General features: G+C 39.6%; 1 protein-coding gene across 3 annotated transcripts in view; it reads left to right on the top strand.

The window, feature by feature from the left end:
- Window positions 1-18546, top strand: part of znf704 (zinc finger protein 704) — a 68713-nt gene that overhangs the window by 34797 nt on the left and 15370 nt on the right. For all 3 annotated transcript variants that reach the window (XM_042507152.2, XM_042507151.2, XM_042507150.2), the window contains exon 3: window positions 16648-16751. In XM_042507152.2, the coding sequence (XP_042363086.1) occupies window positions 16648-16751 (104 nt within the window). The remainder of the gene's footprint in view (window positions 1-16647; window positions 16752-18546) is intronic.

An 18546-nucleotide genomic window follows, 5' to 3' on the forward strand; every position in this document is an offset into this window, starting at 1 on the left:
TATTTTCCAGCAGATATTTTCTAGCTTGTTATGTCCAGTGTTGATGTATGCACTGATTTTTTTTTTCAGCAAGTCACTATATCTAGTCTCTCCTTTAGCAGAATTAACAATAATATGCCTACTGTTATGACTGATCACGGGCAGATGCAAACATTAAATACAATGCTTTTCATATTGTACACATAACCTTGGCAAGTTAAGAAATTTGCATGTAAAACATGCCCCTTTTTTTTAAACAAAACAAAACAAAACATTTATCCTGATAACACCTGAGACAAAACTAAAAATAGCCACAACAGAGGGCAAATATGCTGAACTTCAGCTTAAAGTGTCATTTTATTGAGCTTTCATGGGCAGAAATGTTCATATTAGGCTGATGCCAATATATTTAATCTGAAAGCCTTTTTCTGCCAATAAAGATTATGTGCTGATATAACCGTGAATTCCTGATAAATATACTCTCTAGGAGTGGGCAATATATTAAATATACTTGATGTATTGCGCCTTGTTCCATATGGTATGTATAAAATTACTAAATTGCTAACTTCAAGTATAAATTGTCACATCATTTTTTTAAGCCACAAGTATGAGACCTGCTTCAGCATTTTGGTTCTCTTGCTCTCTCCTGTGGATCTCTCTCTCTTATAGACACACACACAAAATAACAGACTCATAAACACGATACCTCACACACTCCTCTGCCCATCCAGATCATTCTCGTTTTTCTATCTGCACAGCCCCAAACTGCAACCTGTGGTAGCCTTTTGCTACCATGAAGCCCCAGTGTGACTTGCAAATACTATTATTATATGATCTGGGGAGTTGTTACTATGTTTCTTACTCACAATGAATAAATTCTCACATTAAAAGGTCCTGCAATGAAAATTTATCATTCTGCTAACTGCTAAACACTTAACTGTTGACATGAAACTGCAAAACAAAAAGATTGCCATTCCTGGCCCGAGACAAGCCCGTTGCTTCAAAGTCAAAGCACCAGTGGTTCCACTTTGATTTATTTAGTTATAGTTATACTTAATCTGACTTTCTTATAACAGTATTTTATTTAACTTTATCATAGCAGTGGTTTATTCAGCTTACTGTAGTTCAAGTGGTAATTTTGTATTTTGTATTTAAGTAGTTTGGTAATTTACAGGAGATTTCAAACTATCGAGGTAAGTGTCATGTATCATAATATAGCCTAAAAATAATGCAATACTATTTTTATGTCATATTGCCCAGCCCTAATACTTTCTAATGTATTTTTAGTAAATAGCATTTTAGCCCCAGTGATGTAGTGATGTGTGCCTGTTTTGTCTCAGTGCAGCTAAAATACTTAATGGTCCAGATGATGATAAAAACACTACTTTCCTAGCTGTTAAAAATCAAGGAAAAAAAGAGTCCACAGGCTTTTTGTAAGCACATTTATCTGCAGATTTGTTTAGCAAACTGTTACATCTAATTAGAAATATTTGTTTCTCCCCTGTGCGTGTCTCTGTTTACATGTAGAGTATGAGCTAATCTCAAATGTTGTGTGTGCAGTTTTCTGTGTGTGTGTGTGTGTGTGTTGGTGTGTGTGCGTGTGTGTGTGCATGCATGCTGTCAGTCCCCCAGCGGTGTTGTGTGTAGATGGATAACTAGGCTAAAGAGGAGGAGGGAGGCTGATACTTGAGATCCTCTATACTCCAAAATAGAGTGAAGAAGAGTGTCTGAGGTACACACATTGAATACCTGTAATGAATTGCAAACTGAGAAAATCATACGTGAGAGCGAGGCTGTGTGTGTCAGCAGGTCAGCATCGACTTCTTTATCCATTTACAGCACGAAACGTATCTCGTCCACCCTTCATGCATCAGAGGCAAAAAAGGACAAAGACCACGAAAAACATGGATGTGTATGTGCAGATAAAAACACGCTCTGCTGATCTGCAAATAATTCAGTGTAGCTACTGTACAGCTCTAACTGTCTTGTCTGCAGACACATGAAGAGGTTACACACACATTACACACACAGAGGGTCTTTGGCTCTATGCCCAGCTAATGTACGCCACGCCCTGTTTTTCTCTTACCAGAGGGCGTTCACCAAGAAGTGTGTGTCTGCCTGTGATTGCTGTTTTAAAAAAAGGGAAATGGACACTGTGCGTCTGTTTCCAACTGCACGTACTGTCGTTTACTCAAGTGTAAAAATGTTTCTGTGTATAGCTATATGTCCTTTCCCCAAGTGTGTGTTGATGTGCGTTTGGAGTAGGAGAGAGAGAGGCAGACAGCTAAAACATGCTAATGCGTAATCAGCTAATTAGCTTCTAGCAAATGCCGATGATTAGACACAGTGTCGCTCTCAGCAATAATATTGTTGAGTCTTAATGACTTCCATCATCTGCTCTATTCTATACATGACCAACCTTATACATTCAATAAGCCATTCAGTGCACAGCTCATTATAGTTGGTTGTGTGCAGGATTTTCTCGGCTTTTAAAAATGGTGGTACGCAGGTGGATTGTTCAAAAAAAGAAATGGTCACAGACAAAAATAACAATTTGAACTAATAAGAATGATAAACATGATGGCAAAATACCCTAAACATGTTAGATGTTTCACATTATCTTCAAGAAAAACAAAAAACACTTTGCTCTGTCTCTTGATAGTTCATTACAGAAAATCTGCCAATGCCTTGTTTCTCATGATGTCTGCAGAACAGTCTGTGCTCTGTGGGTTTGACTGATTTTAATTTTACAAAGCAATTCCTTGAACACAGTCCTGTTTCCGCCTTTGATCTTTGAAGCTTTGAAAGTCAGCAGCCACTCATAATGATGTCTTCATTGCCCTCACTTCGCTAAGGAAAGTGAATTCTGGCAAGAATCGTCTGAGGCTCTGCTGAATTTTTTTTTTTTTTTTTGTAATTTCCAAAGCAGAGAAGACACAGAAGTCGGCTCATTCTGTGTAGCTTTTGTAGTGATGGTCGTGTGAAGCACCACCGTTAACATATATGTGAAACACTATTACACTTTTGTATTTGCCACAATGTAGAGAGCTGGCGCAGAAATGTGTGCAAACATATCTTATGCAAATTAGGGATGCACTGTTATATTGGCACATCATCGGCTGATATTGGCTTTAAAATGAACAATCAGAATCAGCCAACATGCTTTTTCTTATTTTGCACAATGAATAAATACTACATACATTGAAAAGCATTGTATTTCATCTGCAGGTTGGCCATCACGATAACAGTATGCATGCATACGATAACATTATGCGTGCAATAATAATGTTAATTCCACTTTAGACAAGACTTGGTGATGACTAAAATTAGGTGGGGAAAAGAAGTGAATGTATTAATATTGGTATTGATTATCAGCCAAATGTTGTTATTGTTATATATCGGCATAACTGATATTGGCAAAAAAAAATCCAATATTGTGCATCCCTTATGCAAATCAATCAAAAACAGAGCTTTTTATGTTAGTAGCTATAATTTAAACTTTACTGTGTTGTCATGTTACCATCTTAATGTTTTGGAAAGAAATCAAATACAGGATTACTATTTTATTAATCTTCTCTGTCATGTCCACAACATCAGCCAAAGAACCATGACCTTCTGTATAAATGTGCCCAACATGAGACAACTTTTCAGCTCAAGATTAAATGATTAATTACCTACTAAAACAACTAGGGCTGTCCCCAAATCAGCATTATGTCAGTAGATTCAGATTTGATGGTTTAATACAACTCTTCCGTCCTTCTTTCCATGTAGAGTTTGAGAGTTTGAAGGGGGTTCATTGGGATACTAACTAACCTACCAACAGACAGGAAATGTGCAACATATTTTGGCTAACATTAGATATCTGCAGCTGCCTGTACCAGAGAGCAGCGTGAAAGTGCTGAGTGCGAGAACTCAGCTCTTCACGCTGGTCTGGACACAAAACAACAAGAAATGACTCGGCTTGAAGACTCTAAGTCAACTGAGGGGTCTTCAACTAATGGTTTGCTTTAAAGGGGCAGCCATATAAGTAACTGCATGAATGACTAAATCTTACTATGAAGCTCAAGTGTGGTGTAACTTTGAGAATTTATAATCCCAGTTTAAGTCAGTGTTTGGTCTTAATTATAACGTTCATGTCTGACAATACAGGCCAGACTTCTCATTATGATCATGTTTCTCCAAATCTAGAAACAAGGAAGTTTTACGAATATTGCCAAATTGATTCTCCATGCAATGGATGATTTTGTTTTCTGATATGATTACGTGTTTGAATTTAAAGCCATTTTCTTTTTTAATGTTGCCAATGTGATGTATCAAAAAAGTATCAAGTTTGAATGAGGGTATCTTAAGAAAAGGGGGTGATTTTGCAGTTGTGGAAGAGCACTGATCCGAGCTACACTTCATTGTAAAGCTCAAGTTACAGTGAATCAGATGGAGGTTTGGCACTTATGCTCTGAGAGGGAAAGCTGCCCGTGGCTCCTATTTCAAGGAGCTGGCTGCCAGGCTAGTGCATATGTTGTTATGGCTAGGAAGATGACTTGGTCCTTTGATTACATGTCTGCATGTGTGTGTGGCTTCCAGAGCAGATGTGCAGTTCAGAAACACTGAAAGAGTGTGTGGGTATATATGGAAGAGATTGATTTTGCTGTCATCTTAACTTCTAAACTGTTGTGAAGTTGACCGAATGGTAACCAAACTTTTAATGTAAAATGAAAAAAGTACTAAAACCTTAAGAATTGCATTCCATTTTTGCGCTGTATAATTTCTAAATAGGCATACCTATTTTAAACCACTTTCATTCATTGAAATAATGTAAAATTATATGGAAACGTTATGAAGAAGTTTTGAAGATACATTACTGAAAGTGTTGGAAAACAAAGTTGTGGAATGACTAACCGAAAGACAGACATGGGTGTCCCTAAAGCAATAACGCTTGTGTGGCTAAAAATCAGTTTTGAAAACATGCACCATGAATGAAGGCACTGTATTCGCTGGCAGTGCATGTTCTACATATACTGCCAGTATGTACATTTACAACAGCCAGTTTGTGCTTTTGTTGTCTTGCCGAAAACACACCAAGCAGAGATGTGCAGCTCATGGCGAGCTGCCATGCAGTGTCTATGGAAAGCTGTGGATGTCGCTCTGAGCTCAGCTAGGCAAGGCTGTTTGATTCTGTGGTCAAGTAAGGCCAAACGAAAAGTAGTGAATAGTTTAACTTCTGTTGCAGCCAGGATGCACCCACAGCCAATATTTAAACAGAGTCTTGTGACTCTGTTGACATGTCTTACAAATATGTTTTTCCCACCTAAAACACACAAAAACACTTCCCGGCCTCAGAAGAATGTAATTATTTTGGCGAGCCACACTTTGCTGCTGCCTTGGTGTGTTTTCTGCATCAGTGTATAAATTAGATTTGACAAATAAAACCATCAGATGACACCACAGCTAGATTATTTATTTTTGAAGTCACCTCTGTGTGCAGTTAAACTACTAATACATCCATAAAAATGGATTCTTATAACCCATGCGCTCATCTCTTCAATAAGGCAACCAGAAGCCTGCAGCAACTGTCGGCAGCACCTGTGCAAACCTCACACACACCCCCATGCTTCATAGGTGTGGGCCTAGACTTCACACACATCACAGGAAATTAAACAGGCAACACAATGCTATAATATGCCCTTTAGAGAATTTCTCAGGTTTTATAGCAATGCTGTTTTTGTGATGTGTGTTTTCCAACAAAGAACTGTTGTCTGTAACCTCTCTCGAGGCTGAATGATGCACACATTCGCGTCAAAGAAAATTCATACACATGTGCCAATCAAAAGCTGTGCCCTTCATGCATGTTAGCCCTGTGTCATATGCAGATTCCTTTTGTGGTTTTGATGTTGTGTGTTTGTGTGTGTGTGTGCATGCATGCGTGTGTATGTGCATGCATGTGTGTGTGAGGGAGAGGGTAAGAGATCAGATAAGCACATGGTATAGGATGAGCTTTCTGATTTATAGAAGCTTATTTGGGAGGAAATAGGCGTCATAGTCCAGTGGCTGTAATAAACGAGTAGACCTCCCTGCACTGTTCAGCATCAAAGAGACGGGCCAACACACACACACACACACACACACACACACACACACACACACAGACACACACACACACACACACACATGCTCGTTGCTGCTTTCTTGCTCACTTGCGTTGCTGACAGTCTGATTCGGCAGCAACAAAAGTCAAAGAAGCTCAAAGTGTGGGAGGGAACGTGAGAGAGAGTTTAAAGTCAGTCCAGCAGGGGTGAAGGGAGGAAGAGGAGCGAGAGTACAGACAGAGGAGTGTAGGAGTGAGGGGCGTGCTGGGCAGCACTGGCCTCTGTTTCAGGGGAATTCCTGTAACCCGCCACACCTTTCAGCTGCCTTCATTAGAACTGACTGATAGTTTTGGGTGACATAGAAACTTAAGCATCAAGGAGTTTGTGCATGTTTGTGTGTGTATGAAGATTGGCCTTGGCCCATTTAGTCTGAGTTAGTTTGGAGAAGGAGTTTCTCAAAAAGATTACAATTTTAAGAGGTGCATTGCACTGTGGGTACATGTGAAACATCAACTGTGTTCTATCTGAACTTGTCAAGAATGTGGCCTGCGATTATGTTGTTGGCTCTGGGTAGAAGTTTTCCCTCATTAGCTGTAAGTGGAGGGGTGTTGAGTTGTGTGTCCGCAGCCAAATGTCATTCCAGGATACATAGTGAAATATTATTTGTTTTAAAGGCAATATTTGTACTACGGTTTCACTTAAAGATTACCTTGGGTTCATTCTTGGGAATCTTTAAAGTCTTTCAATGCATTGAAGTTTTAAGCAGTGAACATTGGGCTTAAAACCAGAGTAGGCAGTTTAATATTGGCTTCACTGGGCAGAAATCCCATAAAAAAACTTGGAGCATACTTTGATACAAGTGGACTGAGAGAAAACTAGACTTCTGCACCTCTTCGTGGCTCTGTTTTTAGGATTTAGTAAGTCTTGTGCTTGACAAGAGACTTTGGCCAATCGCAGGTCATTTCAGAGAGAGGGTGTTCCTGTTGACTGTTTTCCAAATGCACAATTGCACCTTTATGCTCCTTGTATGTCCTGAACATAAAACTAAACCTTAAGAGGATTTCTTATCCTAATTCTCAGGTTCATATTTGTATTTTTTTGGTTTCTACTAAAACATATTTTGTTTTAATGTTCAAAAGACCCTTTATTTTCCTCGTACTGTCTGTGCTGGAACACTTTTATTCAGCCTCTGTCTGAGATGCTCTGTTTTGGAGCCATTCTCTTCAAGCCTCACTCCCAAAAAAGCCCATCTGCTCTGAATGGTCAACGTTTCCATGTTTTCAGCATCTTGGCGTCTCTGCACCGTATTTGCAGCCGAGTATAGCAACACTTTCTTCCACGAAAATCACCAATAAAAGCTTCTAAACACAACCAGACATGTTCCATCAGGAATGTTATTGGAAATCGGGTAGAAAACATCAGACTTTAGCATGTAGTTTCATGTAGCAGTTTAGGCTATGTATTGTGAACACATTAGGTTGCCTGCAGCAGATGACCATAAAGAAATATATCGTGAGCTTACATCAGCTAGTCTGGAAATTAGAAAGGAAAAAGGTTGGAAATAAAGTATTCCTATCAATCTGAAGGCTGCGTTTTTTGATCATAAGGATTACTTTTACATTTGTTAACCTCATTATTTGAAACTTTGGTCACATTTAATATGAACATCCAACAATGTAACATTATTAAAATAAGACAAAAAGGAAAAGCCTAATAGGTCCCTTTTACAAGTCTGATGAAAACAGCAAGGAACACATTTCATTGGATCGTATCTACCTGTCAAACTAAAATGGCCACGGTAACTTGAACCCCTGTTATTGTCTCACTCCCTGCCCAGTGTTTAGTTTGAAACTGGACACTGCCCGTCCCCCACAATGGTATAGATTTGGCTTCACACACGCGCGCGCGCGCGCACACACACACACACACACACACACACACACACACACACACACACACACACACACACACACACACACACACACACACTTCACCCTGCCATCTTCCCGTATTTCTTTTTCCCGTGCAGGGCCTTTGTTTCGATGAATTCACTTGTACCTAAAAAGGGAGTTGGCACATCTGTCCAGGAAAGTACAAGTTTCAGCACACACTGCTTTCACACACACACACACACACACACACACACACACACACACACACACACACACACACACACACACACACACACACACACACACACACACACAGACCATTAATACGTTGGCAAACAGCCATATCTCCCACTAAACTCATCAGAACCCCTGAAGAGGGAGCTCTTGTTTTACTTGTATCCCCAAGCCCTCATAGGGATGAATCCCAACTCATCTATGAATCTAATTTTAACTCCTGTAGTCTCTGTGTTCAACAAGTATTCATGATCCACTTAATAGCTTTTGAATAGCTCAGTAGCAAATGGCCAGAATTGTTTTTTTCCTCTACTGCACTCCTCAGTACGTCCTCCGCCTCATCTGTTTTTAAACGTCAATCTAATTCAAGCTCGTTCAAGGCTATTTCATGAAAAGACAAGTTAAGTTTTTGAATCCAGAACGCTTGAGTCTTCTTTACAGCCAGCATTAACAATTTAAGACACAAGCTAAAGAGAATGGTCGCCTGCTCATCCACACCATGTTTAGACAACTTACTACTAGAGTGTAGTGTCTATTTGAATGGGTTGTTATTAGCGCTCACAAGATCAGTTGATTATTCAGTAATTCAGTTGTAATTCACCTTGGTCTTAAATTGTGTTGGGCATTTTTTGAGTATTTTCTGACAGTTTACAGACCAACACAATTGATCAGTTAATTGAGGAGATAATAGGCAGGCCGAACAACAGTGAGAGTAATTATTAATTGTAGCTGTAATTGCCTTACCTTTTGTATTTTTTTAGCGGTTGTTGTAATTTAACAATACGCAGCTTTACAACTGCTATTGTACCATTTAGAATAAAGGGTTGCACTTTATTTGCCTTCATAATTAAAGTGGTGCTCAGTGGACAGCAATAGCTGTTTGCATGTTGTAATGAAAACCTTAGACAGTTGGAAATTCTTTTTAGTAGCAGATGGAAATAGTGCTACCCGAACACAATATATATATATCAATTAAAGAATTATTGGCATTTTCCCAGGTCATTTAAAAATCCCAGACAGTCCTATAAGGTATTAATAACATTAACAACATCTACAGTAATATGTTTGTTTGGCCTGTGAAGAGAAACTCATTTATGAATAGCCAGCAGCAAGATAAAATGACATGGATCTATTTCATGTAATGTGCTTTTGTAAACAACTCTTCACTTTCTTTGTAGTTTTCTGTTGATGAAGCTACACGAACTTGATAATGCTTCATTTAGGAGGCCTCGGGGGTCAGATATTGCCGCATGTTTTATTGCATGTCAGTGAAGTAAGAATATTAAAACACAAACACTCTGCGACGCACAAACACGCCAACATATGAAACTCATTTATCAGAATTCACTTACCCATCCATTAACCATCCCACTACCTCTCCTGTGTCACATGCATCATGCATTTTAACATGTCTCTCACTAACACTCACACACATGCTGTGTGTGTGTGTGTGTGTGTGTGTGTGTGTGTGTGTGTGTGTGTTAATTACAGGCATAATAAGCACTTGGACCAAACTGAGTTTGATAAGACTGCTAATGGCAGATGTGATTTGGGGGAATTCCCTGTCCCACTCTCTGTTTCCCGCCCTCTCATGCACCACATCTTAATTATTATTCCTCCTAATGTGTTTTTCTGAGATTTGGTCTTTCATATTTTAAGATAGACAAAGCCCAGTAATTATTGTCTGTCACTGTTGGCATGGAGATAATATCTTGAGTCACATGACGGCCTCCCAAGGTGACCAGGAAGTGGTTTTACGGCAATGTAGGGTGGGGGGTTATGGGTGAAAGTGGCAGATGTGTGCGCAGCTTTGTTTCTTGATTTATGTGGAGGCTTTAATGACATCATATTCAACAGTGGAAAGGGTAATAAATTAGACATTAGCTAATGGAGGCTGAGGCTCTTTCTTTGTTAGCTAACACTCTCCTCTTCTCATGGGGAGAAACAATCTCTACATGTTTCCTGTAAAGTTAACTCACTTGTAATACCTCTCACAACAATGTTGAAACTTTAATTTATTCACAACAAAACTACTGATTATAAGATGCTAATTTATGAGTCTGTCCATAACTTTATGTAAAGTAAAAGTGCTCTTGTGCACAAAGATGTCACCATGTTGTGTTGAGTGTTGTGTTAACTGCATGCCAAAATTAATCAGAGCATACAAGTATACATGTATACAAATTACCTCCTGAGTTATCATATTTTTCAGTCGAGTCCGGCACACTGCTTACTCCGCATAAAATGCATCAATGGCTTCATTATATTACTTCCAGCAAACTTTGCAGAGAACAACAAGGGCAAAATAGCATCACTGGTCTGTTTTAACCAAATATTCTCTGGTCTGTCTCAGCTAAAACACCAAATCAGTCAGTTTTTTAGTGTATCTTTCAAAAATTAAGCCTGTTTGTAACCGTTATGTTCATTTCACCAGTTAAACTGACTGTTTAGTTAACAGATACTCGACTGTCCTGTTCTTATAATAAACGTGAAGTTACCCCAAACATTCTCCTTACTTACGGACTCGCGGCAGCGCGCTGCTGTAGTTCACATCGGTGCGCTTCTGCTGAATGTATAGAGGGTAAAACTATAATGGATATTTGCCATTACTTTTTGCATGCAAAAAAAATCTTTGGTCTAGTGGGGTTTCCTGATTGCATGGTGACCCTCAAGACCTGTATATAGGCTATTTGTGAAAATACACATTTTCATCAACATTGTGTACAATTGCACTATTTCACTGTCATGAAACTGACATATCTTCCGAGAGTCTGCTGTCGTTTAAAAAAGAACTCTGGAAATCCCCTCTCGCTCAGATGTAGTTGCGAACACAGGCCCTCAGCCCTCACGCGGCACCAGCAGCCAAAAATAAGGCCTCGCTGGCTGAATCTGGAGAAACACAGAGCCCTGCTTCAGTCAACACCTTCTCAAGTTTGTGTCGAGCTGCACAGACGCAAGAAGACACCTTTTTGTGAACATCAGACATCCATTGTGATCTGGGCATTGGAAAGGCTATATTTAACCTACTTTTATTTAACTTACTTTTCCCCATCATGTCGGCAGATAAACTAATTTGTAATGAATATTGTCTCATCATCAGCACACACAGTCTGCTCTCTTACATGCAGCTGGCTGTTTGGCAGTTTCTTTAAGCATATCAGCTCTTGGATGGGCATGCAGCTCTGTCAGCTACTCATTACAGTACAAACAATGAACGTGCACTGGGAGAAACAAAAAGTCAAAAGTATGTATATAAAAAGTTTCGAAGTGTCGACTGTGCCAAGGGGCGTTATGGTAAAAAAAAATAGTTCTCAATAAAACTGCCAAGACAGTAAGAGCTGCTGTGCTTCTCTGCAGCCTTTGTTACCTATTATGGGAAAGGTTTACTCTTTGGATCAACACATGGACGGGGCTACATTCAGAGTGGGTTAGACAAAACAACGTCCATAATGCATATTCAAGAAAGTCTTTGATGAGATGTATCTATATCCACACATGAAAAGTTGTGATATAACCTTGTGTTAAATGTGTCATTTAAACTCCACTAGTCAGTACTTTGTGGAATAACATTTTTCCACTTTGAATGCTTGAAGTCATCTTAAACACATCTGTGTTAGTTTGGCACATGTGGATTTTGGGACATTCTTTTTTCTAGATTTGCTTAAGCTCGGTCAACTTGGATGGGAAGCATCTGTGCCCTAAAGCCATTCCAAAAATAAACACAGGGAGTCACGTCTGGGCCACTCAACAAGTTTAATACTGTTGTTCTTAAGCCTCTCCACTGTTGCTTTGAGCTGTACAGTGTGCTGTGGGCTGCTGGGCTGTGAATTGTGAAACAGGCAGTGAACGCCATTACATGTCGCACCATTTCCCTGTTAGGCCTTACAGTGGGATGTTGCACCAGAATGTAAAATTTCAACATGACCGAGGAGCCTTTCTCATGTGTTTGCATGCTGTCATGTGTTGCATTTGCATGCTGCATTATTTGGCATGGTGGTTGGCCATTTTCATGTTTTTTATATAACTGTATTATTTTTGTTTACCTTTATTTAAGTTAAGATATCATTCAATTGGGAGGACACAGTTAAGGAGTTTCTAGATAGAGTCAGTCCCACATCTTTACTCTCAGTGGGCAGTCAGTGCCTTATTTGCACAAATTGTTTTTGTGCACATTTATGAGTAACAATCAGCAATGGGATGGTACAGATGTTTATTCAGTTCAATTCCAGGAAATCCAAATTCTCTTATATTCCTTGTTCACTCTCTGTTTTGCTGCTGTTCAGGCAGTGGAGTCATGCAGCTCAGGATAAATGCCCAATTTTATACATTTTCATAACCACTGAAAGAGTCTTTGTCTCAGTTTGAGCCAAGCAGAGCAATCCTTCTGTTTGTCTGTTTGCATCTTCTCAAAGTTTCTCTGTTTGTTTGTTTGTTTGGTTGGTTGTTTTTTTTTTTACTCATTTGCATCAGTACTTTTTACAATCAATCAGAAAACATCTTAAAAGTTGCAAGTCATGACTGTCTCATTTTCTCTTAGTGTGTGTGTTCTCGATTTTAAAGATATATTACTCAGGAATTTCCGGGGCTATACACTCTAGACCGTAGAAATAATGGCCCTAACTACCATGGCATCATCCACTGGTTTGTGAACTGCCATTTTGAAGCCTTGAGTTCGACATTTTGGCTGTCGCCACCTTTGTTTTTTGGAGCCAGAAGTGACCGTATTGTGGAGGAGCAAGGGGTGTATTTGGCTCATTGACTATAGCGATGCTTCGCAGACAGCCTGTCACTCAAGTGGCATTGGCCTTAATGTGCATATCTTTGGGCCTTAATAAGATGTAACCGGGTGACTTATAAAAATTCACTCCCCATTCTGTTGTCATGAATGTGAAACAATTAACATGTTAATTTCTGCTGTAAAGTTGGGCTTTTTTACATGAGTGTCTATGGGCATTTAATCTGTTTTGGAGCCAGCCTCAAGTGGCCAGTTGATGAAGTGCAGTTATTTTGCACTTTCACTTTGGCTTTATTTCTCAGCCTTGGATGTTGCCGCTTGACTCCTACAGAAGTAATTCCTCTAAACCACCATTTATGACCCACTAGAAGTGTGTGGCAGTGGATATTTCTGCTGAGACTCTGCCCTCTGCCTGTAGTTTTTTTCATTATGGCCTGCACAGTAGTTTTAAAACAAGCTATTTAAAATACATCTGTATGCAGCAGAGTGAGAGGTGCAACATAGTTTCAGCAAACTATTTGAAGCTTGATGGAACTGTCTCAATAAAACCCCTTGTAACAGCCCTAGTACTAAAGGCATACTACGCAGGATTTGACTCACTATAAATGTGTGGCAGTGTATTTATCTGCAGAGACTCTGCCCTCTGTTTTCTTATTTTCTTCTCATTTTCTGTGTTCTGGACGTTTGTGGGCACGTACTCCCACAGCACCTTGGTGAGGACGTGTCTTCATAAAACAGTAGTGACCAGATGCCAGACCGTAAGCAGCAGACATCCAAGAGACACAGCGCAGAAAAAAAAGGCTAATATAGAGTGGGAAAACACCAAACTAAAGTAAATCTAGGGTTGGTTTTTACTTTCACTTTCACAGATGAAAGTGTTTACAAACGGGAATCCACAATCTTGCATAGTAAACCTGTAAGCACAGACACACGTGTTGATGGATGAGAATAACTGTTGCATCATCTCACAGATTTTGCATCCTCTATCCTCTCACTTCTAAGTGGGCATTTGTTGTTTGACAGGTGTTCAGAAAGTAATAGATGGCTTGTTCAGTAAAACAAATTTGTTGCCTGTGCTGGATGTATACCAATTAAGATGCAGTATAACCTGCCATTTGATCTGAGTGGCACTGAAAACTTAGTGATGTCATGGTTTTTTTTAAAGGCAGCGGCAGATTTCATCATTGCAATAGAGCAGACTTTGATCATTTGGCCTCCACACACCATCAAAGTCTCACTCGCTCAGGAAGAAAACACACACATACAATCTCACAAACTGCTTGTTATGTTAATACTGAGCATGCACCATAGTATACTGTTGGTAATAAAGCTATTGACATCTCTTTGATCACAGGGATTGTCTCTCTCTGAGGAATACATGTGAGCGGATTAAGACACCTGTCTTCTGCCACGAGCCAATTAGAAGAGACAAATAAGCGTGTTGTGTGTGGTTATATGGATTGGCTAGTGTGACCGCTGTACAGCACTGAGACTGTGTTGATGATACAGGCTTTAGGGATTCAACACAAGACTCACATCAGTCTTGTTTAGTTTTCCACTTATTCTTTTATTTTGCAAAGCAGCTTTTCAACCGTTGGCTGTTGATTTTTCCAATGGTGTCTGGGCGATTGCATCAGTCGCCCACAAAGGACATAGAAAAATAAATAAAAGTTAAACATTATTAGCAGCTTATGTTGTAGTCACTGCAGCAGAATGCAAAGCGGAGTGAGTTTGAGACCAGAGGCTCCGATTTTTGTCTGAAAACATTTGAAAGGAAATAAAGAAGATACACACTCAATGTGTTCTTAAGCTGCAAACTCTAAGTCCAGCCTTAGACACTGGCGTATGTGTATGATGTGTAGGGATGGGTACCCAGCTTTGTATTATTGTGGGTACTAACCGAATTACATCATTACTACCAAGTTCTGGTTCACATTAAATCAATCAGTACCAAATATCTGTATTGCATCTGGGTGAGAACGGTTTAGGCAAGAGGCGGAAGCACCCCAAAAGCCCACCCCTGAGCTTTGCCGCTGAAACGGAGCTCCGCAAAACAGCAGGGTTTAACTTCAGACAAAAGGAAGCAGTGGGAAGCCCGCTGTGGAGCTCCACAGATCGTTTCCTGGCCGTTTGAGGCCTGCAGTGAAGCTGGTGAGCTGAAACTGTTTTTCCAGCACTGATCTGCAGCATAGTGTTCGCATTCAGTCTATTTTATTTTGTATATTAGAGAAATAACCTGTTGTCATAGCTGGGAGTGACTGTGATTGACTATGTATTTGTTCGATATATTTGTCAGAGAGACGAGTAGACATGCAGCAACTGAACCACACACACACAGACAAGCTGACATGAGATTAGCTCTATGAGGGATGAGAAAAAAGCAGAGGAGCAGCATTGCTTGTTGACTGGGGTGGAGAACAAAGTGAAAGAGAGAGAGAAAGTATACTATGTCCTCCCCACAACTTGTTCAAAAATTACATTTTTGTTATTAATAGAAATTGATCGGATCACAAGGATTGGTGTCGGGCCCAATCAACACATTTTTTTAATTCATCGAGAACAGTTATTTTGAGCACGCACCCTACCTGATCCTCTGTTTATGTCTGCCATCACACAGGTGTCACTAACAGAGAGCATGATCTGCAGCATCATTTGCACCTGATATTCAGGTTTGGGGTTTTTTTTGTAATGCTGCTAATTCAATTAGTACAAACAGTTTTTTACATGTTCAGCTTAAGCTGCTATACCACGTAAGTGGAACTGAAATTTTTTTTGTTCATGTTTAATGAGGTGGTCATTTAACAGATGATCTCATTTTTTCTTAAACCATAAAATGACAAATGAATCTACCTTGTACCTCATAATGAATGACTGTAGTGCTGTAATAAGCAGAATTTGGGCCGTTTTTTATTTGTTGTGACTGGAAATGTTAAAGTTAAGCTACAAAGCTAGTTTGAAGTGGAATTATGATTATATTATTCATTTATAGCATTCTGTGCTTTTATTAAAATGTTAATCCACTTTTACACTTTTATTAAAGTGTAAAAGTGGATTTAAGAGCAATTTCTGAGGACACATTTTAGTTTGTTTGCTTTGTTGTTTTGCACGAAAAAAACCCCCAAATGCTGCACTAAGTGGATCTGAGAGCTACTGTAATTCTAAAGGCATATTTTACTTTGTTATTTTCTTGAAAAAAAAAATGCTGCACTAACGGAATTGTGATAAGAGGCATATAAATATAATTTTTGTCTGTTTACTTTGTTATTTTTGTAAAAATAAAATAAAAAACCCTAAAGGAGCTGTTAGATGGGGACATATTTTCTTGTATTGCATTGCAGAGCTATTACACATTACAAGTGTGCATTGTCCAGCTGTACGATCGGGGTAAAGACAAGAATTGCATCAGGAATCTGTATCTGCACATACTCAATATCAAATGGCTCGGTTCGGGTACAGGGGCAAAAAAAATTGATCAGGACATCTTTAGTTATTACAGAGAAAGTAAAACAGGTAAATTTGGGTACCGGTATCAAAATCCAGGTACCTGTTCCAGTATCGGTTTAAATGTGAATGGGACTGAACACTAATGATTTATGAATTGTGGCCCAGTAAAATCTACATGTGAAAAACACAGTAAACATTAAAGTGATCAGTGATAAAGACATGATCATTAATTTGGAGCAGAAGTTAAAATCCTCCTCTGTTTCTGTCGTGTTTTTCACAGACGCTCAGAGGAGGAAGTGGACATGGACAAGGTGACGGCTGCCATGGTGCTGACAAGTCTCTCCACCAGTCCGCTGGTCAGGAGTCCACCTGTCAAAGTCAACGGTGAGTATCACAGCGATTAAACACCTGATGGGGGGGGGGCAATGTGACAAACACAGTATGCTTTAAACTTCACAGCTTTGAATTCATTCAGCTCTGATGTATCATTTCCTCCCTCCCAGAATCTTTATGAAAAATGAACCTGTGAAAAGAAGCAGCACAGCCTAAGCCCGTAATTTGTATGTTGTGCTATACGCTGACTTTTCATTCCCTCACAGCTGTTATCTTGTGAATGCATGTGGAAGCTTAGGTTGATAAATTACTGCCACCTGCTGTGCCTTAGGATTCTCTCATCAATGAGTTCTGCAGATCCACAGAAAAGCACAATGAGTCTGGATCTCTGCCACCCTACACGGTGGCGGCAATCCAGAGAGTCACATGCAACCACTCGTCAGTGCAACTCAACGAGCATCCGTTCAACCAAGCAGACATGCAGCCAACCCTCCAGCCACCATGCACGTGTTATCACAGTCACACACACACACACACACACATGTGGTCAGATGTTACATACATCATGCACACATGCACAAAGTGGGTTTTAAATACCAACTCTACAGTTCTATCTTAATGTAGTCATTCACATGTCATATCTATGTACACACGTTGGAGATCATACAATGTGCATTTACATCAGTACACACAGTAAGTTGTCTTGCATCGTGCGCAAAAGCCAGGCGCCATGATCAACGCTTCTTTCTAATAAACTGTCAGTGATTGTTCCTTTGCATTAGTTCCAAGTCTCATGTAGAGGTGATTCTAATATTTAAGATTCTTATTTTGATATTATAAAATTGTTATAATTTGTATCACAAAATCAAATGCATATCATTGACAGTTTTCTCCTCTCCAGACAGTTTTACTTCCCGTTTAATGGTTAATGTTCTTTCTTAAACAGAGATGGGGATGTGTTTTAAGTCTGAAGCAACGTTAATCCGTTACCATAGCAAAGAGAATGCAGCTTGAGTACATTGGAAAAAAGCACAACACGCTGATACTCTTCCACCCGCTCTGCTCTTTGCCGTCTCCTCCTGCTGTAGCTGTCGGATTTTTTAGAGGCAAGGCGTCCTTTGGCTGCTGGTGAGGCGCACCGCTACAGTCCACCAAAAGGAAGGATAGACATTTTGCCATGGTCTGCTGTTTTAAAACTGAGTTATGGGATATTTTGGAGGTGCAATGTCCACCAGTATGAGGTGCTCTCGCCTCAGCACCCAGCACTGACTCTGCACCTCTGTAATTCTTTTTCATTATTCTAACGAGACTTTTCAACTTCTAAAATGAAAGCTGTGCTCCCCAGCATCCAAACCTGTTCGAGGCAGGTGCTGGTGGACAGTGCAAACTTTCAACATGTCCCAAAACGGCATTTCACACACTGGACTTTGGTAACATGTCTATTCATCCTGCGGTGTGCTGAGGCTGAGAAATGGTAAAGAAGAAAGGCAAAAAAGAAAATAGTGCACATGTTGTGCTAGTTCTGCCAGTAAATTTTGTGTATTTCACTGCGTTGATTTCAGACATTCACCCCACATAGGCTACAGATGCTATTATGAACAAAAAAAACCTAAACTAATCCAAGGTTTAAGACACAATTTCACTAAGAGATAGAAGTAAGGCTATGATACAACAGTTTTGCTAAAACTCAAGATAAGTTGACTAGCTAGCTTACAACAGTATTGCAACTATGTAAGCTTTGAAGATGACGTATGACTTCCAGATTCTGTTATAGTCATCTCTCCATTGTAGAAACAGCCCTCTTTTTTTAACATTGAGCACAAAGTTAAGTTATTTGTCAAAAAAA

This window comes from Plectropomus leopardus, chromosome 17 (assembly GCF_026936395.1).
Source record: "Plectropomus leopardus strain MGB_pleo_1.0 chromosome 17, ASM2693639v1, whole genome shotgun sequence".
Taxonomy (NCBI): Eukaryota; Metazoa; Chordata; class Actinopteri; order Perciformes; family Serranidae; genus Plectropomus; species Plectropomus leopardus.